The sequence below is a fragment of the Ovis canadensis genome, chromosome 7 (assembly GCF_042477335.2).
Source record: "Ovis canadensis isolate MfBH-ARS-UI-01 breed Bighorn chromosome 7, ARS-UI_OviCan_v2, whole genome shotgun sequence".
Taxonomy (NCBI): domain Eukaryota; kingdom Metazoa; phylum Chordata; class Mammalia; order Artiodactyla; family Bovidae; genus Ovis; species Ovis canadensis.
This window is the reverse complement of record NC_091251.1, coordinates 22,787,400-22,807,207: the sequence shown is the minus strand read 5'-3', so window position 1 is coordinate 22,807,207 and position 19,808 is coordinate 22,787,400. Positions and strand designations below refer to the sequence as shown.

General features: G+C 41.6%; 1 protein-coding gene across 1 annotated transcript in view; it reads right to left on the bottom strand.

The window, feature by feature from the left end:
- The window catches only part of JMY (junction mediating and regulatory protein, p53 cofactor), a 74,905-nt gene extending 56,238 nt beyond the window's left edge, over positions 1-18,667 (bottom strand). Inside the window, exon 1 of the mRNA XM_069595382.1 lies at positions 15,533-18,667. Within this exon, the coding sequence (XP_069451483.1) occupies positions 15,533-16,573 (1,041 nt within the window). The 5' untranslated portion in view covers positions 16,574-18,667. The remainder of the gene's footprint in view (positions 1-15,532) is intronic.
- Between the last annotated feature and the right edge of the window lie 1,141 nt (positions 18,668-19,808).

Sequence of the window (19,808 nt, the reverse complement as noted above, 5' to 3'; positions counted from 1 at the left end):
AGAATACAGATGGACCTATGAGACTACAACATGCCTACAAAGGGTGATTTTGGATGGGCTCAAGTGCACCCAATACAAAACAGAGATACTCATTACAGGATGCAATGGAAAGGAGGGCAGACAGGACAGGGCTTAGAAAGTAAAAAACTGAATTACCTGTTTCAAAACCTGAAACATCGCTCATGCAATTTATTTAGAAAGTCATTTTGCTCTACTGAGTCACTTAAATGAAGCAGAACTGTATACAGCATTAATTAAACACATTAACCTAATAAGTAGAACACTTCTTTTCCCTTCCTTCCAGCTTCCCTAACAGATACCTTTTTTTTGTTTCCTCCAGTCTAATTCTGATAACAACTAAGCTCCTAACCTACTCTGATATTTGAAACAAAGCTCACCTTATTGCAAAGTTTCTCTAGGGCAAGGACCCCACAACTTTCATCAGGTTCTTAAAGGAGTCAGTGCCAACAGCTTTTAAAAAATTTCTTTCAAGACTCCCTATAACCATTGTAACAGAGAAAAGTACAAAATAAACTTGTGCCATTTACTCCCTTCTTTAGCCCTATTCAACTTTGGCTTTATAACCTTGTGAAAAGTTACAAATACAGGGGAAAGGAAGAAAGCACCTCCTGTGCTTAACTGAGTCCCCATCCCGCAGGATGCCAATCAGTTACAGAGCCTGCTCGCAGACTTCAGGATTACAGTGAAAGTTGCTCAGTCATGTCTGACTCTGTGCAACCCCATGGACTGTAGCCTGCCAGGCTCCTCTGTCCATGGAATTCTCCAGACCAGAATACTGGAGTGGGTAGCTGTTCCCTCCTTCAACGGATAGGACTGCCACTATCCTTGAAGATCCTCAGATAATTTGTGAAGTCCTGGGTATAATTAGAAGCTAAACTCTCTCCTGCCCAGAGTCTCAGAACTTTCTTCCTACTTTAATGTGTCAAACCCAATACAGTGCCTCATTTTTTAAATTAAAATGTTTAAGCAGCAACATAAAATCTACAAATAATACCATCCTTTAAATTATTATTAAGACATGAAATTAATTATCTGCTTGTGGAAAACGGTAACGCAAAACTAGCAATGTGGTGCTAAGATGGAGAGGGAGGCCTGCCCCAGCAATCCACCTGGATCTGTGGTCCTGGGAATTTCCCTTAGGCCTAGGGGACTGGTTTTCTCAATGACAAGGAAGGGCCAACACCACATACATTTTCACACAAAGCACACTGCTCAACTCTGTTCTTGTTTTGTACAAGTGTTGAATCATTTTTATTACTATGTCAATCACTGATTATTTATTAGGAACTGTTAATGCTGAAATCCAATTTTGGAAAGTATAAGGGCTACTATTTTGAAAATTGGTTTTCAGATTATTTCATAGGTGAGTGGCAAATTTAATTTCATTTTACTTCTGGTGAGGAAGTACCTTTAATTAAAATGTTAGGTACATGTACACATGTCATATACAGAAACCAACTTTATAACATATCAAAAAACATCCACTGAGTACCCACTGAGTACAGAAACACTGGGGAATTGAGGCATTAGAAAAGAAAAACAGCAAACCCACCTTTGTCTCCTGGGCCTTACAATGCATTTTAAAGGGTAGGAGGGAATCCATAAAGGGAAAAACCAGAAAAGCAGTCATGAATGATGTGACCCATATGTAATATAATGCGTCCCTGATCTCCGAATTTCTGACAGAAAGTCCTGGTTTCTGAAAGTGGTCATAAATGACTTTCTTCAGGAGGGGTACCTGACCTGGCCCAGAAAGAAGGAACTTAAACCATGAAAGAACAACACGGGCAGGGGAGGAATGTGTCCTTCCTCTCATACAATACACGGTGTACGGTAAGTTCAGTGAACAATGTGTAAAGGAGCTTCACTAGAATAATGAAAGGTTCATGTAGAGAAAAGAAAGAGATTAACTGGCAGGTTAACCAGAAAATGGATGATGCTGAAGACCAGGATTTAGGCCCTGTTACAGGACAATGGTAAGCAATAGAAGAGGTCGGCTTGATGTGGGTATATTACAGCTAAGAGTTGGGTATGAAGATGTGCAAAGTAATGCTTGGGAGCAAGTATTACAAAGGCTACTTTGCAAGGAAGACATTGAAGGAGAGCTAAAATAAGTCCAGGGATGAAATTGTGAGATTAGGTGTAGGAGCAACATGAGAAAGCAGAAACTAATGAATAAATGATTCCATAGTTCTAAAGTTCTAAAATTCATATTTAACATTTCTGAATCAGTACGCATTTACAAATCAATGATGCAGATATAACTATTATGGCCACTTACAGAAATAAGAACCAGAGGCACAGGCTCGGTAACCTGCCTAAAGTTAGGGAGCTGGTGAAAGGTTGAGGTAAAGTGTGAATCCTTGCAGCCTAACTCAAGCCCTTAAGCACTGCCCTACTTGTCCCTAGGCATAACCAGTCTATTACCTTTCCCTTACCTGAATGATTCCAATCTTTTGGGTCCAGGAAGACTGAAAACATGATGAAATACATATACAATGGAATACTACTCAGTTACTTAAAAAAAAAAGAAACTTTGCTATTTGCAAAAACATGGATGGACTTGGAGGATAATATGGTTAACTCAGAGAAGAAGACAAATACTATATGATTTCACTTATATACAGAGTCTAAAAAATAAATGAATGAACATCATAACAACAAAAACAAAACAGACTCAACATATACAGAGAACAAACTAGTGGTTGCCAATGAGTAAAGGGAAAGGGGGATGGGCAAGACAGAATTAAGGGGATTAAAAAGTACAAATTTATTGTCTATAAAATAAATAAGCTACAAGGATATACTATACAGCAAGGAGGGAATATAGGCAATATTTTATAGTAACTTTAAATGGAATATAATACATAAAAATTTTGAATCCCTATGCTATATACCTGAAACTAATATTGAAAATCAATTATACCTCAATAAAAATAAAAAAATAAATACCTTTCCCCCCAAGTCTTAGGTCTCATAAGACTCAACATATAAAGTAAAACCTGCTCAAGACCTAACTCCAAGGCCCTCCAGGGAGCCAGAGATCTTTTATTAACACTTTACAAAATCAAGCACTCTGACAGGCTTCACTGTGAGCCAGCATATAATTTCCTTTTATTAAAATAATGCATGTTTTTCAAGTTTAGATATTGCTAAAGTAATTCTTGTTCCCTTCTCTCTTAATCCTCCATTTCTTTTTAAAATTTTTTATTTTATATCAGAGTATAGTTAATTAACTATGCTGTATCAGTTTCAGGTGTACAGCAAAGGGATTCAGTGATATAATAGATGTATCTATTCTTTTTCAAACTCCCTCCCCATTTAGGTTATTAAACAGTACTGAGGAGAGATCTCTGTGCTGTAACAGTAGAGCTCTGTTATCTATTTTAAATATAGCAGTGTGTATGTGTCAATCCCAAACCCCCTCGAACCCTCTTGTCACCACCTTTCATTTTCAGTTAGCAACTCCAATACCCAAATTCACAACACTTAAATAAAAAAGAGGCGGGGGGAGGAAGAATTTCCAACTAAAAATAAATCAAGAGAGTTAACATACTTAATTGCCCTCCTCCCCTGCGTAGTCAGAAAAATTAGTATAGTTATGACAGAAAAGGGAGCTCAATATTAACTATCCAAAGTTATGCACTGCTTGTTTGAAATGGTAAACAGCAAGAGAAAGGAGGCAGATTTCAGGTCTTACCTTGTAATACACCTAATTCCCTATTACTACTGTGGAAGGAGAAAGTATTAGGAAATGCTTAGAGGAGAATATTATCATACCATCTAAACCAAGTCACCCTTGGCTAGCTTAATACAGAACAGAATCTATAATAGATTAAATATCAGCATAACGTTTATTCTTCTTGCGGTTACAGGAAATTTTTATGAGTCTGTATGAGACATATGCATTCTGTCTCACATTAAAGTTTTATGTATAATACACGTACAAATTTAAATTCACTTCCTTTGGGATTCCGATGTTCTCCAATGACAGACAACACAGTATATGTACATAGCCAAGGTTTTGCAGAAACAGTCATCAGCCAGACACTGTTGCAATACTTTTTTCCAGTGATGAAGACACTGACCATGTATTTCAACTTGACAAAGGCTAAGTTTATCAGTTAGCCTCACTCCCTTTCTACAGGGATGAAGAGAGTCCAGTGGTTAAGAAAACGGGCTAGAATCAGGCATGCAATTGAAGCTGGTTTTCATATATGCATATGTTATCTTAGGCAAGTTTATCTAATTTCTTTGAACCTGTTTGGTCCATTGTAAAATCCCTGCCTCTTACGTTGATATGAAGATTAATACTAACAAGAGTTAACATTAAGTGTTTATTGAGTAAATGACACTAAGTACTTTACATAAAAGTTACTTTTCAGTCACTCTATGAGGCAGTAGTATTATTCTCCTCACTTTACAGATAAGGAGGCTAAGGCATTTAAGAGAATTAAGTGGGCCCAAATTCATGAAGCTATTAAGTGGAGGAGCCAGGACTCAAACTCACTTGAACCCTACCTCTTAACTCCTATCAATATGCTACGTTAATGTATTTAAAGACCTATGCACAGTGCCCAACCCATAGAAAGTATTTAGTAAAGGTTAGCTACTGTGATCACTAGGAGAAGGGAATGGCAACCCACTCCAGTATTCTTGCCTGGAGAATCCCATGGACAGAGGAACCTGGTGAGCTACAGTCTATGGGGTCACAAAGAGTCGGACACAACTGAGTGACTTTCACTTCACTCACTGTGATCATCAAAAACTAGGGCCTCACACAAGTCTCTATACCTCAGTCATTCCAGTTATGACCTTGTTAACAGTCAGTAAACAAAACAACAACAAAAAGTCAGCAAAGAGGTGACAGACTCACCATACAGGATGGTTGAAGGGGAAGAAAGACTTTCAGTTAGTAATCTAAAGTCTGTAGGGAAAAGCACTCTCATCAAAATCCACCTCAAGGACAGGTAACGAAGAGAGGAAAAGAAAATAAACAGAAAAAACAGAAACACCCCTCCTGCCTGCTTTAATGCCCCCATGTACTAAAAAATGAATTAGACCTTTTTCAAAGCCTAAAGCCTAAAGAAAGAAAACATGAAGAGACGGAGCCAAAGCAAAACCGAGTTGTGGATGTGACTGGTGATGGAAGTAATGTCTGATGCTGTAAAGAGCAATACTGCATAGGAACCTAGAATGTCAGGTCCATGAATCAAGGCATATTGGAAGTGGTCAAACAGGAGATGGCAAGAGTGAACATCGACATTTTAGGAATCAGCGACCTAAAATGGACTGGAATGGGTGAATTTAACTCAGATGACCATTATATCTACTATTGTGGGCAAGATCCCTTCCAAGAAATGGAGTAGCCATCATAGTCAACAAAAGTCCAAAATGCAGTACATGGATGCAGTCTCAAAAACAACAGAATGATCTGTTTCCAAGGCAAACCATTCAATATCACAGTAATCCAAGTCTATGCTCCAACCAGTAATGCTGAAGAAGCTGAAGCTGAATGGTTCTATGAAAACCTACAAGACCTTCTAGAACTTACACCCAAAAATGATACCCTTTTCATCACAGGGGACTGGAATGCAAAAGTAGGAAGTCAAGAAACACCTGGAGTAACAGGAAAATTTGGCCTTGGAGTATGGAATGAAGGAAACAGAATGGAGTACAGAAATAGAGAAAAACAATAGAATTGGAAAGACTAGAGATCTCTTCAAGAAAATTAGAGATACCAAGGAAATATTTCATGCAACGATGGCTAATAGAGTTTTGCCAAAAGAACACACTGGTCATAGCAAACACCCTCTACCAACAACAAAAGAGAAGACTCAACACATGAACTTCACTAGACAGTCAATACCGAAATCAGATTGTTATATTCTTTGCAGCCAAAGATGGAGAAGCTCTATACAAAGACAAAGACCGGGAACTGACTGTGGCTCAGATCATGAACTCCTTATTGCCAAATTCCAGACTTAAACTGAAGAAAGTAGGGAAAACCACTAGACCATTCAGGTATGACCTAAATCAAATCCCTTACGATTATATAGTGGAAGTGACAAATAGATCAAGGGATCAGATCTGATAGAGTGCCTGATGAACTAAGGATGGGGGTTCCTGACATTGTACAGTAGGCAGTGATCAAGACCATCCTCAAGAAAAAGAAATGAAAAAAGGCAAAATGGTTGTCTGACGAGGCCTTACAGATAGCTGTGAAGAGAAGTGAAAGGCAAAGGAGAAAAGGAAAGATATAACCATTTGAAAGCAGTTCCAAAAAACAGCAAAGAGAGATAAGAAAGCCTTCTTCAGTGATCAATGCAAAGAAATAGAGAAAAACAATACAATGGAAAAGACTAGAGGTCTTTTCAAGAAAATTAGAGATATCAAGGGAACATTTCATGCAAAGAAGCGCTCAATAAAGGACAGAAATAGTATGGACCTAACAGAAGCAGAAGATATTAAGAGGTGGCAAGAATACACAGAAGAACTATACAAGAAAGATCTTCACAGACCAGATAATCATGATGGTGTGATCACTCATCTAGAGCCAGACATCCTGAAGTGCGGAGTCAAGTGGGCCTTAGAAAGCATCACTACAAACAAAGCTAGTGGAGGTGACGGAATTCCAGTTGAGCTATTTCAAATCCTAAAAGATGATGCTGTGAAAGTGTTGCACTCAAGATGCCAGCAAATTTGGAAAACTCAGCAGTGGCCACAGGACTGGAAAAGGTCCGTTTTCATTCCAATCCCAAAGAAAGGCAATGCCAAAGAATGCTCCAACTACCACACAATTGCACTCACCTCACACGCTAGTAAAGTAATACTGAAAATTCTCCAATCCAGGCTTCAACAGTACGTGAACAGTGAACTTCCTGATGTTCAAGCTGAATTTAGAAAAGTCAGAGGAACCAGAGATCAAATAGCCAACATCCGCTGGATCATCCAAAAAGCAAGAGAGTTCCAGAAAAACATCTACTTCTGCTTTATTGACTATGCCAAAGCCTTTGATTGTGTGGATCACAACAAACTGCGGAAAATTCTTCAAGAGATGGGAATACCAGACCACTTGACCTGCCTCCTGAGAGATCTGTACGCAGGTCAAGAAGGAACACTTAGAACTGGACATGGAACAACAGGCTGGTTCCAAATTAGGAAAGGAGTACATCAAGGCTGTATATTTTCACCATGTTTATTTAACTTAAACACAGAGTATATCATTAGAAATGCCAGGCTGGATGAAGCACAAGCTGGAATCAAGATTGCTGGGATAAGTATCAATAACCTCAGATATGCAGATGACACCACCCTTATGGCAGAGAGTAAAGAAGAATTAAAGAGCCTCTTGATGAAAAAGTGAAAGAGGAGAGTGAAAAGTTGGCTTAAAACTCAACATTCAGAAGACTAAGATCATGGCATCCGGTTCCATTCAGTTCAGTTCAGTCGCTAGTCGAGTCCGACTCTTTGCAACCCCATGAATCACAGCACACCAGGCCTCCCTGTCCATCACCAACTCCCAGAGATTACTTGCTCACAAACAGATGGGGAAACAATGGAAACAGTGACAGACTATTTTGGGGGGCTCCAAAATCACTGCAGATGGTGACTGCAGCCTTGAAATTAAAAGACGCTTGCTCCTTGGAAGAAAAGTTATGACCAAACTAGACAGCATATTGAAAAGCAGAGACATTATTGCCAACAAAGGTCCATCTAGTCAAAGCTATGGTTTTTCCAGTAGTCATGTATGGATGTGAGAGTTGGATTATAAAGAAAGCTGAGCACCAAAGAGTTGATGCTTTTGGAACTGTGGTGTTGAAGAAGACTCTTTGAGAGTCCCTTGGACTGCAAGGAGATCCAACCAGTCCATCCTAGAGGAAATCAGTCCTGAACATTCATTGGATGCTGAATATTCATTCAGCTTCACTAATGCTGAAGCTGAAACTCCAATACTTTGGCCACCTGTTGCAAAGAACTGACTCATGTGAAAAGACCCTGATGCTGGGAAAGAGTGAAGGCAGGAGGAGAAGGGGATGACAGAGGATGAGATGGCTGGATGGTATCACTGACTCAACTGGACACGTGTTAGAGTAAACTCCGGGAGTTGATGATGGACAAGGAGGCCTGGCGTGCTGCAGTCCATGGAGTCGCAAAGAGTCGGACATGAATGAGCAACTGAACCGAACTGCACTGAAAGAAACTATTAGCATCATTTTTTAAAATATAAATTTATTTATTTTAATTGGAGGTTAATTACTTCACAATATTGTATTGGTTTTGCCATACATCAACATGAATCCACCACAGCATCATTAAAAGTGCTATGTCTTAGTCACCTTGCTGCAGAGAAACCCAAACCTGGAGACAAGTACATAAAACAAGTGGACCAGGTCCCAGCTCTTGCCATACTGTGCTTGTAAACTACTCTGGATCCTAAGGAAAAGAACAACGCATTTCCATTTTCCAAACATGAAATTAAGGCCCAAATAGAGTAAGGACAGCATAAGGTCAAGCCACTAGTATCAGAACTAGGACAAAAACACAGATTCTCCTGAGCCATGCTCAGTAAATTTTCTTTCCACTAAGCACTAATTAAGATAGTGCAATGAGACATTCCTTTAAAAGTATTGCCTGCCTCAACTAATTCTTAGCAGCAGCAAGTTGGTGACCAATTCTAATTAAAACATTTTTCCTGAGGAAAATGACCATTCCTGTTTATCACTGTATTCTTCCTGTGCCTATATTATACGAATGCACTAATACTGGTTGAATAAACTAAGCCCCAAGTCATCACCTTCACTATAACCTTAAAAGCTACAATAAAACCCCAAGTCATTAAATGAACTTCATTTTTCTTTAAGACCATTCTCTAAAAATGTCTAGCCCACAAGGTTTATATTTCTTTCAAAGTTGATTATACAAAAGCTTCACTATAGTTTGAAGTTACATGTTATACCAAATCATAACTAAAATTTAAAATTCAAGGACAGGGATAAAGGCAGTTCCCCATATTTAGGAAAAACAACTCACAAAATTTTCTAGCCTTTTGCTAAATGAATGCTTCTCTGCCCCACACAGTTTTAATGACTTAGACATACTGTGCTAAGCCTAGTTGGCATTAACAGTCCCCTATAAGAAGCTTGAAGAGCCGAATGAACTCCACCACCTATACCAAAAAGCAATTAGCACCAAGAACTACTGTTTAGTCTTCACTGCCTGTCTTTTGCCCTTAAAACTTAATTTTTCTCCTATGACAGCTAAGGAAACTGGGCAGCTTCAAAGGGAGCAAACGCTGGCCTATTAATGAGTAATAAAAAGAGCCATAGGGAAATTTCCCATTACAAAAAAAATAAGCACACATAAATCTAACCATCAATGGGAATTCACCCTGCGCTTTCAAGTACCATTTCCAACAATATCCTACAGTCAATTAGAGGCCAAATAAAGCAGCAATGGAGAACACTGAGACTAAAGCTAAATGTGAAGATCTGGGGAATGAAGATTGCTAATTCAACCATAACAACTGTTATGTTTGACAAACCAAACCTCCCACTCACCTTCTCCCTTCAGCGCGCACGCACACACACACCCTTGTACTCACATTACAGAAGTAGTATATTTGTCCAAGCTGGCCTTGTTTTTGCAAGGAGGAAACATGTCTGTGAAATATCTGGTGGGCCAGGCATCATGTGATGTCAAACAGCAAGCAGAGAAACCACCACATAAATTATTTATTGGGAAGGCTGCTGTCCTGCCACCAGCCTCCATTTTTCTGTTTTACAGAAAGACTAACCACAGAAGCACATATTCAACTTTTTTCCCACACCTATCTTTTTTTTTCCAGTTATATGAAAAATGGCCAAAAGTTTATTAGGGCACAGGACTGAGGAAAACGACAAATATCTAAGTGATTATTTTAACAGCTTCCAGCTTTTAAGTCTTTCATCATAATTTTCAGGAATCCCACAAAATTCATTTAGCTTCATTATCCCATAACTGTGTTTTATAGTAAAAGAGCAGTTTGCACTGTTTATGTAACTATCCAGGCAGAACGGCTCTCTCCACTGCAACCGAGTACATTATGTCCCTCCCCAGCCTGCTTCTACTACTTATGCCTAATCATGGGTCGTGGCTCACTGGCCCAAAGACTAGCATCCTAGGGCTCCTAAAAGACTGTCATTTCTCTAGTGACATATTAGAGATATATATATATAACAGATACATAACAAGTATACAACAAGTATAACAGATCTTCCTTGACTTGCATTGGGGTCACTGACCAATAAACGCGTCATAAGTTGAAAATACTCTAAGTCAGAACTGCATTCAGTATACCTCACCCACTGAACATTATAGCATAGCCTAGCCTAAGTATGCTCAGAACACTCACCTTACCCTATACTTGGGCAAAACTCATCTAAAACAAAGTCTACTTTATAATAAAGTGCTGAGTATCTCAAGTACTTGATTTTAATACTGTACTGATGTGACAACAGAAGGGTTGTATGAGCACAGAACGGTTGTTTACCCTTGTGATCACATGGCTGACTGGGAGTGACAGCTCGCTGCCCAGTGTTACAAAAGAGTATGGTACCCAGGAGAGGAAGTCCAGTTCCTACTGAATGGGTATCTCACTCATATCATCTTAAAGCTGAATGACCTTAAGTCAAGGACTGTCTGTAGCTGGGATTTTAGCAGTACTCCAGTTTTATAGCTAATCTTAGTTTTCCTGGGAAAATCAGTGAAGTCATAAATGGGAGGAGGGAAATGATAAGTAAACAATCTTCATAGAGCTCCATGACCTTCTGCTGAACAACTCAAGTCAGAGTTGTTTATAGGCAAGTCATTTTAAAACACAAAGGAAAACAGTGATTGGGCACTCTTGTCTAACCTAGGCAACCTGCTTCTAAAGCATAACATGAGAACTATGCCCTACACTATGCCTGTCACAATTAATTTGAAGTAAAACAAATGCATTACCTTAAAAGTGCATCACCGAACCAACTAGATTTTAAAATACTGATGCCACCCCCCCCATTCTCAGGAGTGGAGACTGACATCTCTTCTAATGTCATCACGGAAAAAAGGCAGAAAAGGCATATGTTTGGATGAGGACAAATCAAAGTTGAATCTGAGTTTAGTCACTCCTTAGCTGGTTCAGTTCAGTCACTCAGTCGTGGATGACTCTTTGTGACCCCATGAATCACAGCACGCCAGGCCTCCCTGTCCATCATCAACTCCCGGAGTCTACTCAAACTCATGTCCATCGAGTCAGTGATGCCATCAGCCATCTCATCCTCTGTCATCCCCTTCTCCTCCTGCCCTCAATCCCTCCCAGCATCAGAGTCTTTTCCAATGAGTCAACTCTTCCCATGAGGTGGCCAAAGTACTAGAGTTTCAGCTTTAGCATCTCCTTCCAATGAACACCCAGGACTGATCTCCTTTAGGATAGACTGGATGGATCTCCTTGCAGTCCAAGGGACTCTCAAGAGTCTTCTCCAACACCACAGTTCAAAAGCATCAATTCTTCGGCACTTAGCTTTCTTCACAGTCCAACTCTCACATCCATACATGACCAATGGAAAAACCATAGCCTTGACTAGACGGTCCTTTGTTGGCAAAGTAATGTCTCTGCTTTTTAATATGCTGTCTAGGTTGGTCATAACTTTCCTTCCAAGGAGTAAGAGTCTTTTAATTTCATGGCTGCAATCACCATCTGCAGTAATTTTGGAGCCCCAAAAAAGCTGGTTCAAGTTGGCCAAAGCAACTTCTCCTTCCTATAAAATAGGTATAAAACATCACCTGCCTCAAAAGATAGTATGGAGGATGAAGACAGGTAATGTGAAGTACCCAACACCTAAAATAGCGCCACTAAATATTTACATTCCTTTGAAACAACACTTTCTGAACGCCACTTTGTTAGGTACTTTTTCATAATGTCTTAAATCTTCAGAAATCCTTTACGTATTTCCCCCATTTCTGTTTTAAAGAGGTTAAATAACTAAGCAGGTCACAGAAATGATGAGCACTCATTTAACCCCACATCTTTCTTACCCCAAACACAAGGTAGTCTCTGTCTACTGTGTGCCTTACATGGCTACTTTTGAAAACACATGCTTCTCTCAGTGGTTTCAATTGGAAAAGTTAGAACTGAGCAATTCTATAAACATAATAAATTCCAAAGTGAACACTGATTTTTAGATTTTAATCAACTCTATCATCATAGTTGAGGTTTACTATCTAAAGGACTTTTATTTCATATCATCAAAGGGTAAACCATACTATGGCTTATAATACAATACTCAACTTTTAACCAACAACCAAAGCTACTGTTGAAACCATTCCAAGAGGTCCTGATGGCACTTGATTCATTCAGGGATTGAGTGCTTGCTATATAAATAGCACTACTTACAGTAAATCCTTGTTAAAGTTCAAGACAAGCCTACCATGTAATAAATTTCACATTTCATTTGTATTCAAGATTAAAGGCCTAAGTAGTATACAATCTACAATTCTTAATTCATCTAAAAATAATTTCATTAGTATTGTATAAAGTACCTCCTTACAAACTAGTCAGTTGACCAAATTTGTGAACTAGTAACAAAAACTTCTGGCAGAAAATGTAAGGTTTAGTAAATACTTCAATACTCCACAAGACAGATATAGGAGTACTTCTTATAACCCCATATAAATCATAAATATATTCCCAAAACTAAACTCCAAAAGAGGTTATGTCCTAAGTTTACAAAGTAGACATTTCATAATTGTGATTTTAAGGCTCTTTTTGAAGAATACCTTTCAGTCTTTCTCTCCAAAACTGCAAATACGCCTCTGCATATAAAACTCTGCAAACTACTTTAGGTATTCCATTAAAGTCTATCAATAGCTTCTCTCAATTCACAGGAAATTCACCACCCCCAGATAACCACTCCTTATTTAGGAGGTTATATTTTTATAGTTTTAAACAGATTTTTCTCCTAGTTTATAAATAGCAGGGTTCCCTGAGGAATTTACATTTATCAGCTTGAAAATTTACTTACAACTTTATATTAAAATAACACTTCCTCCAAATCTTTTTTAGAAACTGGTGTCTTTTGTCCACTATTATTAAGAGTGCTCACAAGATTTGTGGCCCTGAACTAGGGGTGGCAAAGAAGAGAATTCCAAGATACTGTCAAGGCCAGTGACCTTGAGAAGTTTACAATCTCACTGTACAGTCTGTCCTATTAAAAAAATAAACCTCTCCTTCAACAATTTACTGGCATTTTGAACACAAATTGGTGTGGTCTTTAAATTAAAACCTTTAAATATATTGGAAAAGGAATACTGTAGAATAAAGAACTCGAAAACAGATTCAGAGAAATTAAAAAAGGAAAAAACACGACCAAAGGATCGCGCTCGCATACCTGATTCACCACGTACTACCTATGTCTGATTCACCACATATTACCTAGCTTTAAAAAACCTATGGTTAATTCCACACAATTGTGAGACTAAGAATTAAAACCAAAATCCAAGACTGATTTAGACATAATTACTAACTCAATAGAACAGACAACAAAAAATGACACAACTTCTACAAAAATTTTACCTAAAAGAATGTTACTGCTAAGCAACAGTGGGGTAGAAAAAATATATGGCAGTTATACTATACACTCGCACTATCACACTCATGGTAGATATCACTGATTAATCATGCAACCCTTTCCTCCTACTGAGCCTATTTTTTTCCAAAATAGCCTTCCAGTAGAAATCAGGGTGGGCATTATAACTGAACCTATCTGTTGTTCTTCCCTGATAGCTATTTTTCAAATACTGTTCAGTCAACTATGTGAAGAACCCAGAATTTATGTATTTAATGTTCAAGAACTTAAACTCCATTTATTGAGTTGCTCCCCTTCCTCCAAAATACTCTACAAAAAAATTAAATATCCTGTTAGAGGATAAAACATATGGTCAATATAACCTTAATTAGGAAAAATACTCTTTCTAACAAAACGGACATGAGTTCTAGAAAACTATTTCTCAGCAGTCCTCACTTTTGACCCAATTCGAATGAAAAAAAAAAACAAACTACAATTACTTTTTCTGAGTATCAAAAAAAACCAAACATATCTTCAACATTTAGGGATTAAAAAACAGAAAAGTAAAAAGAAAAAAATAATAATATATACCTGTAAAACAAATAACCAAAAGAAGCACTAACTTTGTCCTTACAGTTTAAAAGAGACACAGGTCACTATGAAAACTCTGAAGAGAACATGACCATTTAAGATTTGTCACTTCCTTCCAAAAATGATTGAAGGTATTAATAGAACAAAGACTCCAGAAGTGAGATGATAAAAAGGGAAATAAAAAGAGATCCCTAGAACTATGGGATCACATCATGATGGGTGATGTTTAGCATCAAGTTATCTAACAGGACGAAGTGAAAACCTGGAGTCACCAGGTTTTAAGAAAGCACTGTGGAGTAAGTGAGGAAGAATTACTTCCTAAATCCCAAATAGAGAATATTCTATGAAGAAATCATGAGGTTCCTGCTTCCTGGCACATACTCCCAAGATTCCAGTAGTATGTAAACACAGGCAAAGAATATAAGCACGTCAAAAGGAGGCATTTCCCCAACCCAACTCCAACCTCAATTGGTACTAATACCAAAAATAATAATTTTGAGACCGAGAATACTTTTTTTAGTAGTTTTCCGGCAGAGGCTCTTAAGTACGCATGACCTCCAATTATACATCCTACACATCGTAGAGCTCTCTATGTATAACCATTCAGACCTTTTCCCATTATTTCCTGGAATTTTAAGGATTCGTTTGAAAATAAGCTCCTGGACTACTTTTAGTCAAGTCCAAAAGTATAATAAACATTTCTACCCAAGACCTTTTTCCTCCCTAAAACAAGGGAAACATCAGCCCTCCTTAAAGGCTTGAGATATTCCTAAGGTATGTATCCAACTGTCAATAGCGGCTTTTTATTTGGACAGGCCTCTCATCCGGAGAAAAATTATTTAAAAGTTGCCAAAGTTGCCAAATTACATTTGGAGACAAAAAAACGGACCAGTTTTACTTCACAAGACAAATCATTTTCAATAAAAGAACATGACACCAGGAAAGTAAGTTTAATGATCCGGGCAATTATTGCTGGAAAGAACTTTAGGAACAAAGAGAATCACTCACTTAGCTTATATTTATGGGACATCTTTCTTCTGAGTGGCTTTAATCTTTCTACCATTACTTAGTAGTAAACAGAGCATTTTCTAGAACTTATATAAGTAGAAGATATCTAAAGGTTTACCCAAGTTCCTTCAGAGGCCAAATTAAAGAAAGCCATGGTTTTTCCCACTTCTGAGAGGAATGAAGGGGGAGAAAGGTCAGGGCCCCCTCCTGTACCGTTGTTTGGCTAGGAAAACAAGAGTCCCAAATGCGCACAACCTAGACCGAGGCTCCAGTCTGCGGCAGCGTGGAGCCAAAAGCGATGCGTGGAGCCTAGACCGGGTCCTTACCTCCTGGATGCGCTTCCTGGCCCGCTGGAGCACTTCTTCGTAGCCCTTCTGCCGCAGCTCGCTCAGGCTTTCGTAATACTCCTCCGGGTCGTCGGTCTCGGTGAACAGCACCTGGGACAGGATCTTCCAGCCGCAGGTGTCCAGGCCGTGGCCCAGGTAGACCTGGAGCTGGTAACACAGCGTGTCGATCTCCTGCTCGGACATCTCCGGGGCGCCCCCGAACAGCACCGTCCACATGCCCGACGGCTCCTCCGGAAACACCGGCAGGCACGGCTCCAGCTGCGAGTTCACGGAGCACAGCTGCTGGTGCACGGCGCGCAGATCCTGGAAGGAGAAGAGCCCGGCCCAGCTGCACTCCTCGGCCGGAGACTCCAGTTCGGCGGCCGGCGGTGGCTGCTCCGCGGCCGAGAGCGCCGGCGCCGCCGGGTCCGCCTCATCTTCCCTCACCACTTCCAGCACCTCGATCTCCTCGGTGACCGTCCCGCAGGCGCTCACCACCCGCACCGACGACATCGGGGCCTCCTTGGCCGCCGGAGGGGCTGCCGCAGCGGCGGACCCCGCCACATCTCTGCCTCCGGAGGCCCTCCGGACCGGGCTGTGGTTGGCCCTCACCGGGCTCCGGAGAGGACTCTCCGCCCCTTTGCCGGCCGGACTCCGCAGCGACGGGTCCCCTCGAAGGCTGCAAGCGCTCCGCGGAGAGCTGCCCTCTGGCCAGGCTGGGCGCCTCCGGGACCCGGGGCTCCTGCCCAGAGTCGCGGAGGCAGTGGCCTCGGACCGACCCTTGCCCGCCGGGCTGCCCGGCCCGCGAGTCCCGTCGGATGCGAGCGCGCCTGACTCGGCACCGCCTCGAGCCCCCGCCTGATCCCGGGTGCCGCTCCTCTGCCTCTGGGCCGTCCGGTTGTGGCAGGTTATGGCAAACTTGCCCTCAATCTCGTTCCAGGCTACGATGAAGACGAACTTGTGCTTCTCGCGCTCGTCGAATACGTGGGGCCGCACGGCTACCCAGTCCGACTCGACCGTCTCCTCCAGCGCGAACGACATGGTGGCTCCGGCGCCAGGCCGCGGGGAAGGCGCCGCTGGCCCTGCCCGCGGGAGGACTCGCCGGCTGGCTGCGCCGCGCCCCCCACTCACCCTCGCCGGGCGCCTTCAGCCATCTTAGCGCGCCGGCCGGCTCTCCCCGCTCGCTCGCCTGTCTCTCCGTCCTCGGACTCGTCGCGCTCCTTTGTGGCGCGGCTCGCGGGAAAGACAATGCGCGTCCCCGGAGCAGGTAGTTCACATGGTCACGTGCGGCTGGGTCTGTTTACAAGCCCCGCGCCCGCCCGGGCCGCCCCCCGAGCAAGGCCGCCGGGCTGAGTCTGCGGCGCCCCGGAGGTGAGGCGCGGGTGGCGCGGAGCCGGCCGGGCGGGTGGGTGGTCGGGGCCCTGAGCTTGCGAGCCTCCGCCGCTCGCCCTGGCGGATCTCCGTGCCCCTCCTCCTCTTCTTCCCGACAGCCTGGAGCCGGCCTGACGAAGGGACGCGTCTCCTGAGCGCGGAGCCTCAGTATCGCCACAATGTTGCCATTCGGCTGCTGACGTAGCGGCTCCACGAGGGACGTAAACACGGGCACGTGCCGCACGCTGGTGACGCGGCGGCGGCGGCGCGCACACCTCGCTCGCGCGCGTCGGCCCCGCCCCTCCGCGTCTCCCGCCCCCGCCCCCGCCCGCTCGCGGCCGCGCGCGCGAGTCTCCTCTTCCTCAGGCTCGGGTCCGGAGCCGGTGAGCCGCGCAGTGAGAACGGCAGGTGTGACCTGCGGGACAGGTGGCCTCCAAACCCAGGGAGACAAGGACAAAGGCGAAGGAACTGAGCATTTTTGAACTCCAGTCATTCAGAGGGACTCTCAAGTGTACATTTCCTTCCATTTCGGAGGGATAACTCCCGTATTCAGAAGGAAGTACGCCGTGACGTTACGTGAGCTGTGTGCTAAACTTTGTCGGGATCCCCTAGACTGTTGGGTTCTCCCCTTAACACTCTTGGCGATACACTGTCAGATACAAAGGGAAGGTGTCTGAAGACAACCCAGTAAAACTCCAAAGCAAAATAAGTGAACATTCAGTCATGTCCTACCAGTATGCTTACGTCTCCGTTCTTCAGTGTTTTATTGCTTCTGGCTTCATCATTGTGTATTGTTCTGTGAACCTCACCGACTTGAGCCCTTTTGAAATTGTATTCAATTATCAAAGTTCTCATAATCCACATACCAAAAAAAAAAAATCACGTAATTCTGAAGAATTACGCTATTTATACTGAACTATGATGAAACACATTCTTAAAATTGCCTCATTGGTCTTATAATCTAAATTATTCACATACTCTTTCCTGCTACTATCCAATCCATATTACAGGTATTCTGCATTGACAGTAAAGCACAATGGGAATTATTTGTTGCTTTTATCCCTATTTCTAAAATATATGCGAGACCATTTGGATTAACCTTACATTATTAGCCATACAGTTTTGTCCCAACATCTGAATCAACAGCCGAGAGCTTTAGCCTTATCAGTCAATTGGACATTTTAGACCTATATTTCTGCTTTGACCATAGGAAAGGGGAAGGATGAGCTAAAAGGGAAAAGGGCTGGGTTTTGAACCTTTTTACAGTTCTATATATAAACCATATGTTTTCAAAGCTTATAACAATTTATGGTAATTCTCAAATGCAAGTCAGAAATACACCTTTTGAAAGGCAGTAAGAAACAGAGAAAATCCACTTCAAATCTGCTCACCAGCTAAGCAAACAATAGCACATTATAGAAAAATTTCCTCTTTTCTGCAGAAAAGTTACTAACAGTTTTTCTGATAAAAAATGATAGATCATAGCTCTTCTTATAATACATTATAGATAAGTAAAAATACTAAGAATGAACCTCGAAAGTATGTTTATGAGAAGTATTTTTATTTACATGTATATTAGCATTGCAATATTTATCCACAACATTATGTCTTATCACAATAGTGCTAGAGAAAATCGGTTTGTGGTCACACAGGTGTCATTGTTTCTCCACAATACTCTTTTTTCTTAAGGTTTTTCAAAAGAGTTGTTTCAATGTTTCTCATTTTGTCTTAGTAATTGTTATCCTACAAATAAACAGAAACAAACAGAAATTCCCATGGCACATTCCTGAGGTACTTTACAATTCTTTATTTAGGTCTGTATATGATTTTAAGATCTCTGAGTGTATAAATACTCTCTGGGTATAAGTAAAGTTACAGAAGGCCACATTTTCACCTAGGTGGGTAACCCCAGGAGCCTGGGTTGTGATTCTTCCTCTGAGACTTGCTGAAAGTGTTACACTGTATCTTCTACTGACATCTTCAGTCCCACAGGGTGTGCTGGGATTTTTATTCTAAGCAGCAGTGCTGCTTGTTCCGCAGTGAGGACTGCTGGACAGCCAGTCTCTACTCTCAGCCCAATTTAAATTTGGCATCTTCCATATCATCTAACATATGAGCTGTAGCAGTTCTCCTAGGTATGGAATGTGTTGTATCCAAAGCCCAAGGAAGCTTAACAGTCATTGTGTTTCTTTTATTGTAGAGTGGCTGCATGGTGCACAAATATGTCCTTTGCTTTAAATGGAATGTCCTGACATACCTAAACACGGGATGTGCAGAGACTTCACTGACTTGGCCAGGGCCTGAATTTTTGTAGTTTGTCTCCATCCCTCTGAAATGCATATGTCTTACCAAGGTTGCCAGCATGCCAGCACCCTATCCTGCCAGATCAGCATGGTGTCATCAATGTAATGTATCTATATGATACTCTGCACTACGTCCAGGTGGTTGAGATGTCTATAGATTGTGACAGATGGTGGGAGAGTTAATGTAGCCCTGGAGCCAAGTGTTTCTGATCTTTTCTCCCTGGCTGGAATAGAAAAGGACACATTCACCAAATCAATGGTTGCATATTGAGATGTTGTTGTTCTGTCTTGTGTCTGACCCTGTGACCCCATGGACTGCAGCACGCCAGGCTTCCCTGTCCTTCACTATTTCCCAGAGTTTGCTCAAATTCATATCCATTGAGTCCATGATGCCATCCAACCATCTCATCCTATGCTGTCCCCTTGTCCTTCTGCGTTTGGTCTTTCCCAGCATCAGGGTCTTTTCCAGTGAGTTGGCTCTTTGCACCGGGTAGCCAAAGTATTGGAGCTTCAGCTTCAGCATCAGTCCTTCCAATGAATATTTAGGGTTGATTTCCTTTTAGATTGACTAGTTTGATCTCCTTGCTGTCCAAGGGGTCTCA